At 35.0% G+C, this 13700-nt stretch overlaps 1 protein-coding gene across 1 annotated transcript in view; it reads left to right on the top strand.

Moving 5' to 3' along the window:
* B3GALNT2 (beta-1,3-N-acetylgalactosaminyltransferase 2) overlaps positions 1-13700 on the top strand; it is a 453609-nt gene that overhangs the window by 329309 nt on the left and 110600 nt on the right. The window contains exons 5-6 of the mRNA XM_053711078.1: positions 2266-2361; positions 2776-2886. Coding sequence (XP_053567053.1) covers positions 2266-2361; positions 2776-2886 — 207 coding nt within the window. The remainder of the gene's footprint in view (positions 1-2265; positions 2362-2775; positions 2887-13700) is intronic.

Here is a 13700-nt window from a genome sequence, read left to right as displayed (position 1 = left end):
TTCTATGTGTTTTTTTTTCACTTCTTTATTAGAGTTTGAACACTGCTGATTTGCATTCTCAATTCCTTGGATATCTTTTTATATCCCTTTCCTGTTTTATACAGTTCAACTACCTTTTTATCAGGGTCATTTGGGTAGTTTCTGTTGTCATTATGATTTTAAAAAAGTAAACACAGTTGATTGATAATAAATGAGCCAAACACTAACCATGAGTGAAAGAAAAGTTTTTGTGTTATCATTCATATTCTCTGAAAAATGGCCAAGAAATCATAAATTCTGCTAGGGTATGTAAACTTATGAGCACAACTGTGTGTGTGTGTATATATATATATATATATATATATATATATATATATATATATATATATATATATATATATATATATATATATATATATATATATATATATACATACAGGGAGTGCAGAATTATTAGGCAAATGAGTATTTTGACCACATCATCCTCTTTATGCATGTTGTCTTACTCCAAGCTGTATAGGCTCGAAAGCCTACTACCAATTAAGCATATTAGGTGATGTGCATCTCTGTAATGAGAAGGGGTGTGGTCTAATGACATCAACACCCTATATCAGGTGTGCATAATTATTAGGCAACTTCCTTTCCTTTGGCAAAATGGGTCAAAAGAAGGACTTGACAGGCTCAGAAAAGTCAAAAATAGTGAGATATCTTGCAAAGGGATGCAGCACTCTTAAAATTCCAAAGCTTCGGAAGCGTGATCATCGAACAATCAAGCGTTTCATTCAAAATAGTCAACAGGGTCGCAAGAAGCATGTGGAAAAACCAAGGCGCAAAATAACTGCCCATGAACTGAGAAAAGTCAAGCGTGCAGCTGCCAAGATGCCACTTGCCACCAGTTTGGCCATATTTCAGAGCTGCAACATCACTGGAGTGCCCAAAAGCACAAGGTGTGCAATACTCAGAGACATGGCCAAGGTAAGAAAGTCTGAAAGACGACCACCACTGAACAAGACACACAAGCTGAAACGTCAAGACTGGGCCAAGAAATATCTCAAGACTGATTTTTCTAAAGTTTTATGGACTGCTGAAATGAGAGTGAGTCTTGATGGGCCAGATGGATGGGCCCGTGGCTGGATTGGTAAAGGGCAGAGAGCTCCAGTCCGACTCAGACGCCAGCAAGGTGGAGGTGGAGTACTGGTTTGGGCTGGTATCATCAAAGATGAGCTTGTGGGGCCTTTTTGGGTTGAGGATGGAGTCAAGCTCAACTCCCAGTCCTACTGCCAGTTTCTGGAAGACACCTTCTTCAAGCAGTGGTACAGGAAGAAGTCTGCTTCCTTCAAGAAAAACATGATTTTCATGCAGGACAATGCTCCATCACACGCGTCCAAGTACTCCACAGCGTGGCTGGCAAGAAAGGGTATAAAAGAAGAAAATCTAATGACATGGCCTCCTTGTTCACCTGATCTGAACCCCATTGAGAACCTGTGGTCCATCATCAAATGTGAGATTTACAAGGAGGGAAAACAGTACACCTCTCTGAACAGTGTCTGGGAGGCTGTGGTTGCTGCTGCACGCAATGTTGATGGTGAACAGATCAAAACACTGACAGAATCCATGGATGGCAGGCTTTTGAGTGTCCTTGCAAAGAAAGGTGGCTATATTGGTCACTGATTTGTTTTTGTTTTGTTTTTGAATGTCAGAAATGTATATTTGTGAATGTTGAGATGTTATATTGGTTTCACTGGTAAAAATAAATAATTGAAATGGGTATATATTTGTTTTTTGTTAAGTTGCCTAATAATTATGCACAGTAATAGTCACCTGCACACACAGATATCCCCCTAAAATAGCTATAACTAAAAACAAACTAAAAACTACTTCCAAAACTATTCAGCTTTGATATTAATGAGTTTTTTGGGTTCATTGAGAACATGGTTGTTGTTCAATAATAAAATTAATCCTCAAAAATACAACTTGCCTAATAATTCTGCACTCCCTGTATATATATATACATATGTGTGTATATATATATATATATATATATATATATATATGTGTGTTTGTGTGTGTATATACAGTGTGTATATATATATATATATATATATATATACACTGTATGTGTGTGTATGTGTATATATATATATATATATATATATATATATGTAAACATATATATTATGTGATTATTATTGCTTTCATTTTACCATATTGAATAATACATAAAACTATTTAACTATAGCTAAATAGTAATAAACGTACTTCTAAAGTTTTTATTCTTCTAAGCAGGAGGCTCTCTTCAGTGCCCGTTTTAGCCCAGCTAGCTCTGGTGTACAGGTGAATCGAATATGGTATAAACCCGTGGAGCAGTTTATATTACCAGAGGTAAGAACAGCTCAGTTGTAATTTCCGTGTAGAAGAGGTATATATTTTATTGGATGTATCTTTTTAACACATTAAATAATTATTATTAAAACAACTTTATTTAATCTGTTTATTGTCATATAACACATAAAATCATGATATTTGATCTTTATTTTTTTTTAACTTATGTCTTTATTCAAATATTACAAAATTCAGTTTATTTGCCTTTGCCCTAGATAGATTAATAAAATGTCTACAGTATAGGATTCCTCTCACAATTCAACAGTCTTGATGACCATGTCTAATTTAAGAATGCATTTTTCATAGAAATATGCTGTCTTTTAATCCTTTTTATTAGAATTTTTTCCATTTGTTATCACTATCTTTGCACAAAATATTTATTACTTAATCTATTTTTAACATTTATTCTCTTAGGGTTTTGAAGGTACAGTTGTTTGGGAAAGCCATGACCCAGAAGGTTTAATATCAGGAAATGTACACCGTGTAGTTGTTAATGATGGAGGGGGAATGCTCAGGCTTACAACAGTAAGTACATTATAGAACTTGTCTTAAAGGGACAGTCTGCACCAGAATTTGCATTGTTTAAAAAGATAGATAATCCATTTATTACCCATTCCCTAGTTTTGCATAACTAACACAGTTATATTAATATATGTTTTACCTCTGTGATTACCTTGTATCTAAGCCTCTACAGACTGCCTCCTTATCTCAGTGCTTTTGACGGACATGCAGTTTAGCCAATAAGTGCAGACTCCTAAATAACTCCACAGGAGTAAGCACAATGTTATCTATATGACACACATAGTACTGTCTAACTGTGAAAAACTTTCAAAATGCTCTGAGCTAAGAGGCGGTTTTCAACGGTTTAAAAATCAGTTTGAACCAACTTAGGTTTAGCTTTTCAAAAATATCACCAACGGAACAAAGCAAATTTAATGATAAAAGTCAATTGGAAAGTTGTTTAAAATTGCATGCCCTATCTGAATCATGAAACTTTAATTTTGACTAGACTGTCCCTTTTAATTGTAAAATGGGAGTTCTGCATTCTGTAGTGTTCCTCTATCATATTCGTGCAAGTCCAACTGAAAATGAATTACTATGGATGAAGATATAATTTTGAACTTAAATGTTTTCTTTGTTTTAATGTTTTTTAATTTAAATATGCTGGATATAGCTATACATTTTCATGTTTTTTTTTTCTCGACTACCCCACATAGATGGTACTAAATGTAAAAGGATCTTGGGACGTTGATGATGGCATGTTTGATGGTACATAGTTTGGGAAAGATCGTCGTAAACATGCATTTCAATATGTAACATAAATAACAGGTCTTGAAAGTTTTAGCCCATTGTTATGGGAATGTCCTGGGTGATGGGTTTTAAAAACATAATTTATGTAAGAGTCCATGAGCTAGTGACGTATGGGATATACATTCCTACCAGGAGGGGCAAAGTTTCCCAAACCTCAAAATGCCTATAAATACACCCCCACCACACCCACAATTCAGTTAACCAATAGCCAAGAAGTGGGGTGATAAGAAAGGAGCGAAAGCATCAACAAGGAATTGGAATAATTGTGCTTTATATAAAAAAATCATAACAACCATAAAAAGGGTGGGCCTCATGGACTCTTGCCAATATGAAAGAAATGAATTTATCAGGTAAGTTCTTGCATAAATTATGTTTTCTTTCATGTAATTGGCAAGAGTCCATGAGCTAGTGACGTATGGGATAGCAAATACCCAAGATGTGGAACTCCACGCAAGAGTCACTAGAGAGGGAGGGATAAAAATAAAGACAGCCAATTCTGCTGAAAAATTAATCCACAACCCAAATCAAAAGTTTTAATCTTTATAATGAAAAAAACGGAAATTATAAGCAGAAGAATCAAACTGAAACAGCTGCTTGAAGTACTTTTCTACCAAAAACTGCTTCTGAAGAAGAGAAAACAGCAAAATGGTAGAATTTAGAAAAAGTATGCAAAGAAGACCAAGTTGTTGCTTTGCAAATCTGATCAACAGAAGCTTCATTCTTAAAAGCCCAGGAAGTAGAAACTGACCTAGTAGAATGAGCCATAATCCTCTGAGGTGGGGATTAACCCGACTCCAAATAAGCATGATGAATCAAAAGCTTTAACCAAGATGCCAAAGAAATGGCAGAAGCCTTCTGACCTTTCCTAAAACCAGAAAAGATAACAAATAGACTAGAAGTCTTTCTGAAATCTTAGTAGCTTCAACATAATATTTCAAAGCTCTTACCACATCCAAAGAATGTAAGGATCTTTCCAAAGAATTCTCAGGATTAGGACACAAGGAAGGGACAATAATTTCTCTACTAATGTTGTTAGAATTCACAACTTTAGGTAAAAATTTAAATGAAGTCCGCAAAACTGCCTTATCCTGATGAAAAATCAGAAAAGGAGACTCACAAGAAAGAGCAGATAATTCAGAAACTCTTCTAGCAGAAGAGATGGCCAAAAGGAACAATACTTTCCATGACAGTAATTTAAAGTCCAAAGAATGCATAGGCTCAAACGGAAGAGCCTGTAAAGCCCTCAGAACCAAATTAAGACTCCAAGGAGGAGAAATTGGCTTAATGACAGGCTTGATACGAACCAAAGCCTGAACAAAACAATGAATATCAGGAAGATTAGCAATTTTTCTGTGAAACAGCACAGAAAGAGCAGAGATTTGTCCTTCAAGGAACTTGCAGACAAACCCTTATCCAAACTATCCTGAAGAAACTGTAAAATCCTAGGAATTCTAAAAGAATGCCAAGAGAATTTATGAGAAGAGCATCATGAGATGTAAGTCTTCCAAACTCGATAATAAATCTTCCTAGACACAGAATTACGAGCCTGCAACATAGTACTAATCACTGAGTCAGAGAAACCTCTATGACTAAGCACTAAGCGTTTAATTTCTATACCATCAAATTTAATAATTTGAGTTCCTGACGGAAAAAACGAACCTTAAGATATAAGGTCTGGCCTTAATGGAAGTGACCAAGGTTGGCAACTGGACATTCGAACAAGAACCATATACCAAAACCTGAGCGGCCATGCTGGAGCCACCAGCAGCACAAACGATTGCTCCATGATGATTTTGAAAATCACTCTAAAAAGAAGAACCAGAGGCGAAAAATATAGGCAGGTTGATAACTCCAAGTGTCAATGCATACACTGCTTCCGCCTGAGGATCCCCGGACCTGGATAGGTACCTGGGAAGTTTCTTGTTTAGATGAGATGCCATCAGATCTATTTCTGGAAGCCCCCACATCTGAACAAATTGAAAAAACACATCTGGGTGAAGAGACCATTCTCCCGGATGTAAAGCTTAATTGACGGAGATAATCCGCTTCCCAATTGTCTATACCTGGGATATGGACAGCAGAAATTAGACAGGAGCTGGATTTAGCCCAAGCAAGTATCTGAGATACTTCTTTCACAGCCTAAGGACTGAGAGTCCCACCCTGATGATTGACATACACCACAGTTGTGACATTGTCTGTCTGAAAACCAATAAACGTCTCTCTCTTCAAAAAAGAAGCCAAAACGGAAGAACTCTGAGAAAACGCACGGAGTTCCAATTATTGAATGGTAATCTCGCCTCTTGAAATTTCCAAACCCCTTGTGTTGACAGAGATCCCCAGACAGCTTCCCAACCTAAAAGACTCGCATCTGTTGTGATCATGCTCCAGGTTGGATGAACCGAAGAGACCCTTAGGACTATATGATGGTGATCTAACCACCAAGTCAAAGATAGTTGAATATTGGGATTCAAAGATTTTAAGTGATATCCTAGAATAATCCCTGCACCATAAATTCAGCATAAAAAACTGGAAAGGTTTCATATGAAAATGAACAAAGGGAATCGAATCCAATGCTGCAGCCATGAGACCTAAAACTTCCATGCAAAAAACTTCTCACGGGTGGTTTTACTCTGAATCCTATTCTGTACCCCAATCTAAGAAGTTTGGACCGAATTGAATCAAACAAATTTAAAAAAGTCTTAACCTGCCCCTTACCAGCTAAGCTGGAATAAGAGCCGCACCTACATGCAAATTTGGGGGCTGACTTTGATCTTTTAAATGGCTTGAATTCATTCCATGTTGAAGAAAGCTTCTAATTATAAACATGATACTTGGGGAAGAATTAGGATTCCGTTCCTCATTAAGAACAAAAACGAATATAAGCTTAAGATTTACTCTTAGAACTTAATCTTGAAGCAAAAAAACTCCCTTCCCCAGAGTAACAGTTGAAAGAATAGAATCCAATTGTGAACCAAATAATTGATTACCTTGGAAAAAAAGAAATATGGATTTTAGAAATCAAAATGGCATTCCAAGATTTAAGTCACAAAGTTCTTCTAGCTAAAATAGCTAAAGACATAGATTTAACCTCAATTGTGAAAATATCAAAAAATGACGGCACAAATGAAATTATTAGCATGTTGATCAACTTAACAATGCTAAACAAATCATAATTCGATACTTGTTGCACTAAAGTATCCAACCAGAAAGTTGAAGCAGTTGCAACAACAGCCAAATAAATTGCAGGCCTAAGAAAAGGACCTGAAAATAAAATAATTTTCCTTAGATAAGATACAAGTTTCCCATCTGAAGAAACTTAAAAAAAATAAAAATACTATTTTCTATAGGAATAGTAGTATGTTTAGCAAGAGTAGAGATAGCCCAATTAACTTTGGGGATCTTTCCCCAAAACTCTAAACTAACTTCTGGCAAAGGATACAATTTAAAAACCTTAAATAAGGAATAAAAGAAGTCCCAGGCCTATTCCATTCCCTAGTATCAGGAACTGGAAAAAACCTCAGAAGAAACCACAGGAGGTTAATAAGCAGAATTTAAATGTTAGCTAGTCTTAAAATCAAAAGAACTAGTCTCCTCAATATCCAATATAATCAACACCCTTTCAACAAAGAACGAATGTACTCTATTTAAAAGTAAAAAATTAGATTTGTTAGTGTCAATATCTAATGAAGGATATTCTGAATGAGATAAATCATCATCAGAGAAGGATAATTCAGTATGTTGTCGGTCATTTGAAAATTCATCAACTAAATAGAAATTTAAAAAAGACCTATACATTTTATTAGAAGGCGGGATGGCAGACAAAGCCTTTAGGATAGAATCAGAAAAATATTCTTATAAATTCCTAGGTATATCTTGTACATTAGATGTAAAAGGAATAGCAATAGATAATGCATTAATACTAATGGACTCTGCATGTAAAAGTGTATCATGATAACTTATTACAAACCATAGCTAAAGATAAAAATTCATAACATTAAAATAAATGAACTTCGCTTTGGTAGGACTGATATCAGTCATCAGGAATCCAACAGTATTTTCTGATACAGGAGTTTTTGAGATATCTTGCAAATGGATTTGGATTTTAGAAATCAAAATGGCATTCCAAGATTTAAGTCACAAAGTTCTTCTAGCTAAAATAGCTAAAGACATAGATTTAACCTCAATTGTGAAAATATCAAAAAATGACGGCACAAAAGAAATTATTAGCATGTTGATCAACTTAACAATGCTAAACAAATCATAATTCGATACTTGTTGCACTAAAGTATCCAACCAGAAAGTTGAAGCAGTTGCAACAACAGCCAAATAAATTGCAGGCCTAAGAAAAGGACCTGAAAATAAAATAATTTTCCTTAGATAAGATACAAGTTTCCCATCTGAAGAAACTTAAAAAAAAAAAAAATACTATTTTCTATAGGAATAGTAGTACGTTTAGCAAGAGTAGAGATAGCCCAATTAACTTTGGGGATCTTTCCCCAAAACTCTAAACTAACTTCTGGCAAAGGATACAATTTAAAAACCTTAAATAAGGAATAAAAGAAGTCCCAGGCCTATTCCATTCCCTAGTATCAGGAACTGGAAAAAAACCTCAGAAGAAACCACAGGAGGTTAATAAGCAGAATTTAAATGTTAGCTAGTCTTAAAATCAAAAGAACTAGTCTCCTCAATATCCAATATAATCAACACCCTTTCAACAAAGAACGAATGTACTCTATTTAAAAGTAAAAAATTCGATTTGTTAGTGTCAATATCTGATGAAGGATATTCTGAATCAGATAAATCATCATCAGAGAAGGATAATTCAGTATGTTGTCGGTCATTTGAAAATTCATCAACTAAATAGAAATTTAAAAAAGACCTATACATTTTATTAGAAGGCGGGATGGCAGACAAAGCCTTTAGGATAGAATCAGAAAAATATTCTTATAAATTCCTAGGTATATCTTGTACATTAGATGTAAAAGGAATAGCAATAGATAATGCATTAATACTAATGGACTCTGCATGTAAAAGTGTATCATGATAACTTATTACAAACCATAGCTAAAGATAAAAATTCATAACATTAAAATAAATGAACTTCGCTTTGGTAGGACTGATATCAGTCATCAGGAATCCAACAGTATTTTCTGATACAGGAGTTTTTGAGATATCTTGCAAATGTAAGAGAAAAAAAACAACATATAAAGCAAAATATCAATTTCTTTAAATGACAGTTTCAGGAATGAGAAAAAAATGCAAACAAAATAAGCCTCTGAAAACCAGAAGCAGAATGAAATAGACTTAAATAATGTCAGAATCTGGCGCCAAGTATGATGCCCACAACTGACAAAATATTTTTTGGCGTCAAGAACGTCTGTAACAGACACGAGCGTCATAGATGACGCAACTACGTGAAAACTCTCAGCGTCAACTACGACGCCGGAAAAGACGTCATCGACGTCAAACAAACGTAAATCTCGCGACAAAAAAGTCTCGCGCCAAAAGTGACGCAATAAATTCTAGCATTTTTTGCACCCGCGAGCCTAACAGACCGCAATTTAGAAAAAAAGTCAAATGAAAAATTTTCAGGTAAGAATTTTTTTTATTTATATGCGTTTCCCAAAAATGAAACTGACAGTCTGTAAGAAGGAAATATACTGATTAACCTGAATCATGGCAAATATAAGTATAATGAAAATAATGGGAAGGGAAGAAGGGGGGCAAGAACGGTTTAGATAGCACTCGTTCCCTATATAAATAGTAATAGTATTGAAATCATTCAACTACTAAATGTATCAATCAGTTAAAAAACTTTACTTTATTAATCACTATTAAAGACCTAAATAATTATTACACAAGGCCCCTGAAAAATCGCTTATGCAAAATAGACTGCAATACCCAGAGATAGGATACAGCTCAAACCACCCCCCTGTATTCCTGGCCGGTAACAGGATACGCCGGCTTCAGGTGCCAGGGATGGCTGAGTGTTCCTGTAAAATCTCGTGCAGTCTATATCAAAGCGTAGGAGCGATATGATAACTATTATTAAAAACAAAAAGCCAAACTTGTAGCAGTTTAGTGTTTGTATTATCTTAAGATTAAAAGACATCACCTAAATGCACATTATTAGTGTGTACTATGTTATCAAGGTAGAGTATTTTGTTGTATTACAGGGCTAAGACAACTTCTATGTGCTTAGGTCAATTCTTTAAAAACTTAAGTATAACTCTCATATATTCATATTTTATGGTTAATTTTAAGTTTGAAACAAAACATAACATAATGCATGTCATACTAGTTCATATATAATTCTTATCCCACCGATTATTAACATATATCATTATGATCCAAAACTTGCATTTACTTCGGAATTCTGGGTGCACGTCTAGATAGAGATATTATATTGAAACTCTTACATAAGTACACTATTATTTACAGAATTATTTACAGTTGTATCGAGTTTCACAGGAAGACCCAAAAATTATTATTCTCATTCATGCCCTGTGGCATCACACAATTCAAATTAAATATCCATTTTGCTTCCTTTTGGAGCAAAATTGTTTCTATATCTCCTCCATGAATGCCTGAACGTAGGCTTTCTAAACCCCAACATCTGAACATATTAGTTTTGCCCTTATGATGGTATAGGAAATGTCTCGCCACACTTGTTATCTGTTTTCCATTTTTAGTATCTTTCTCAGCATTTCGAATATTGCTAAGATGTTCAGTCATCCTCTTTCCCATAGGTCTTGTGGTCATACCTACATATAATAAATTACAGCTGCAGGTTAAACAATATATGACATTTGAAGTTTTACAAGTTATGTGACTCTGGATGGTCCACCGTTTATTGAATCTGTCCATCATTACTTTCTTTTTTACCATGTGTGTACATATTTTACAATTTCCACATGCTATCGAACCTTTATAAAGAGGGGGCTTTTTGGCATTTCTGTCAAAGTGGCTTTGAGTTAACTGGTCACTCAGGTTGCCTGCTCTTCTGTACGTGAATTGGGGCTTTGTAGGGATTATAGAATTTAACTGGTCATCAGATTGTAAAATATGCCAGTGTTTAAGTATTATATTGGATACTTGATTGCTTTGACTGGAATATGTTGAGATAAATCTCAAAGAATTGAGATTATCCTCTGATTTTTTGGGTTCTAGTAATTCCTGTCTATTCTCATTCATAGCTCGCTTATAGGCTCTCTTTAAGGATTTCCTTGAATACCCTCGTTGTAGCAATCTATCTCTTAGTTCATTTGCTGCTTTTTGGAATGCTTCAATAGATGAGCTATTCCTGCGAATCCTTAGGTATTCCCCTATTGGCAGGCTTTTTATTGTGTTTGGATGATGAAAGCTCTGCGCATGCAAAATATTATTTGTTGCAGTGGGTTTCCTAAAGGAATCTGTTTCTAAGTGGTCATTCCCTTTTTTGATAACTAGATCCAGGAATTCCACCTTGTGGTCATCATGTGTCATGGTTAGAAATAGACCAAAAGAATTATTGTTAAGAAGCAAAATGAACTCATTGAGTGTTTGTATTGATCCCTCCCACACAAAGAAAATGTCATCTATATACCTGGACCAGTGGGTAATGTATTTGGTATACTGTAGGAGATTGCTGTTAAACACTACAGTCTCCTCCCACCAGCCCAGGTATATATTTGCATAAGTGGGGGCACAAGAAGTCCCCATTGCTGTTCCACACAACTGCAAAAAAAATCTCCCATCAAAAACAAAGTAATTATGATCCAAAGTGAATTCCAGTAAATCCATAATGAATTGTTTGGATTCGTTGGATAAAGTCTGATTCTTTGTTAAAAAGTGGGAAACAGCTCTACATCCCCATTGTTTATCAATACTTGTATAAAGTGACTCCACGTCACAAGTGACGAGAATCGATTGAGGGGTTATAGTCAGTGTATTCATCTTGTTAAGAATGTGCATTGTGTCCTTTGTGTAGGAGGGCAATGAATCTACAATGTACCTGAGTCTTGCATCCACATATTTAGAGGCCTTCTCCGTTAGAGACCCAATGCCTGAGACAATGGGTCTCCCTGGGGGGCATGTTTGATTTTTGTGGATTTTAGGTAATAGATAGAATGTTGCTATCTTGGGGTTTTTAACATCTAAGTATTGAAATTCCTTTTTATCAATAGTGCCATCAGCTGCCGCCTGTTTAATTAATCTATTATACGGTTTATGAAAATCTTCTGTTGGATTCCCAAAGAGACTTTTGTAGTTTTTAGGATTATGGAGTTGTTTTTTGACCTCGGCTATATACATTTCATTAGGCCATATAACAATATTCCCACCCTTGTCACTCTGTTTAATTTGGACATCAGTCCATTGATTTATTGATTTTAGTGCAAGTTTTTCTTGTTCAGATAGATTATTCAATGATTTATCAATATCTGAAGGGATAGCTAGTATATCCTTGCATACTAAATCTAAGAATGTAACGGTATTGTGAGAGGTACTTGTTGGTGGTATAAAGCTAGATTTGGTCTTTAAAATTTCACGCCATTTATTATCCTTTTCTGTTAGCTCATTTGGATTAGTTTCTGAATCCTCTAATAAAGAAATTAGGTTTTTAATAGTAGTAGCCTCATCAGCATCTAATCTAAGTGGGAAGAGGCATTAACTGAATGCTCGCTGAAACTCATAGGCTATCTTGTAGAGCATGAGAAAGATAAATTGAACGAATTAAATGAGGAAATAACTAAAATTGGGGAAGAATTAAAACAATATGAATTAAAGGAAGAGTTCCAAAAGTCTTATACAAAAACAAAGGAAGAAGTTGACAGATTTGCAAAATACATTGCTAAAAAAAAGAAAAGAAAATAGAGAGGGATCTGACAGACTATGCAAATAAATCTGTATATATGTGGAACACGAACAAATCCACTATTACAGATTCTGATTACTCTGATAAGGATTGTGACATTACAGATGGTGATAACTCAGAAGATGAGTTAAGACCTAAACCAATCCTTAAAAGAAGAATCACCCCACATAATATCAATGGAGACATCCCTTTAGGCGGAGAATCCGCAGAGGTAGGGGTAAACAAACCCAGAACAAGAAAACAAGTCAAGTTCCACCAAAAACCACCCACCAAAAAGAAACAAACCAAAAAGAACTGAATATTATTAATCTTTCAGACAAATCTCTAACCGAAATACAAATTTCAGTATTGAAAAAAGGTTTGTCATTTGTTCCAACAGCCACACTAGACAAGTTTGAAACCATAAAAGACGTACACCTCTTAAGAAATACTTTGCACCTAATAGAGAAATAGAAGGTTTAAATGCTGATGAGGCTACTACTATTAAAAACCTAATTTCTTTATTAGAGGATTCAGAAACTAATCCAAATGAGATAACAGAAAAGGATAATAAATGGCGTGAAATTTTAAAGACCAAATCTAGCTTTATACCACCAACAAGTACCTCTCACAATACCGGTACATTCTTAGATTTAGTATGCAAGGATATACTAGCTATCCCTTCAGATATTGATAAATCATTGAATAATCTATCTGAACAAGAAAAACTTGCACTAAAATCAATAAATCAATGGACTGATGTCCAAATTAAACAGAGTGACAAGGGTGGGAATATTGTTATATGGCCTAATGAAATGTATATAGCCGAGGTCAAAAAACAACTCCATAATCCTAAAAACTACAAAAGTCTCTTTGGGAATCCAACAGAAGATTTTCATAAACAGTATAATAGATTAATTAAACAGGCGGCAGCTGATGGCACTATTGATAAAAAGGAATTTCAATACTTAGATGTTAAAACCCCCAAGATAGCAACATTCTATCTATTACCTAAAATCCACAAAAATCAAACATGCCCCCCAGGGAGACCCATTGTCTCAGGCATTGGGTCTCTAACGGAGAAGGCCTCTAAATATGTGGATGCAAGACTCAGGTACATTGTAGATTCATTGCCCTCCTACACAAAGGACACGATGCACATTCTTAACAAGATGAATACACTGACTATAACCCC

The sequence above is a fragment of the Bombina bombina genome, chromosome 4 (genome assembly GCF_027579735.1).
Source record: "Bombina bombina isolate aBomBom1 chromosome 4, aBomBom1.pri, whole genome shotgun sequence".
Lineage (NCBI taxonomy): Eukaryota > Metazoa > Chordata > Amphibia > Anura > Bombinatoridae > Bombina > Bombina bombina.
Note: the sequence above shows the minus strand (reverse complement) of the source record. Positions and strands in the feature narration are given on the sequence as shown.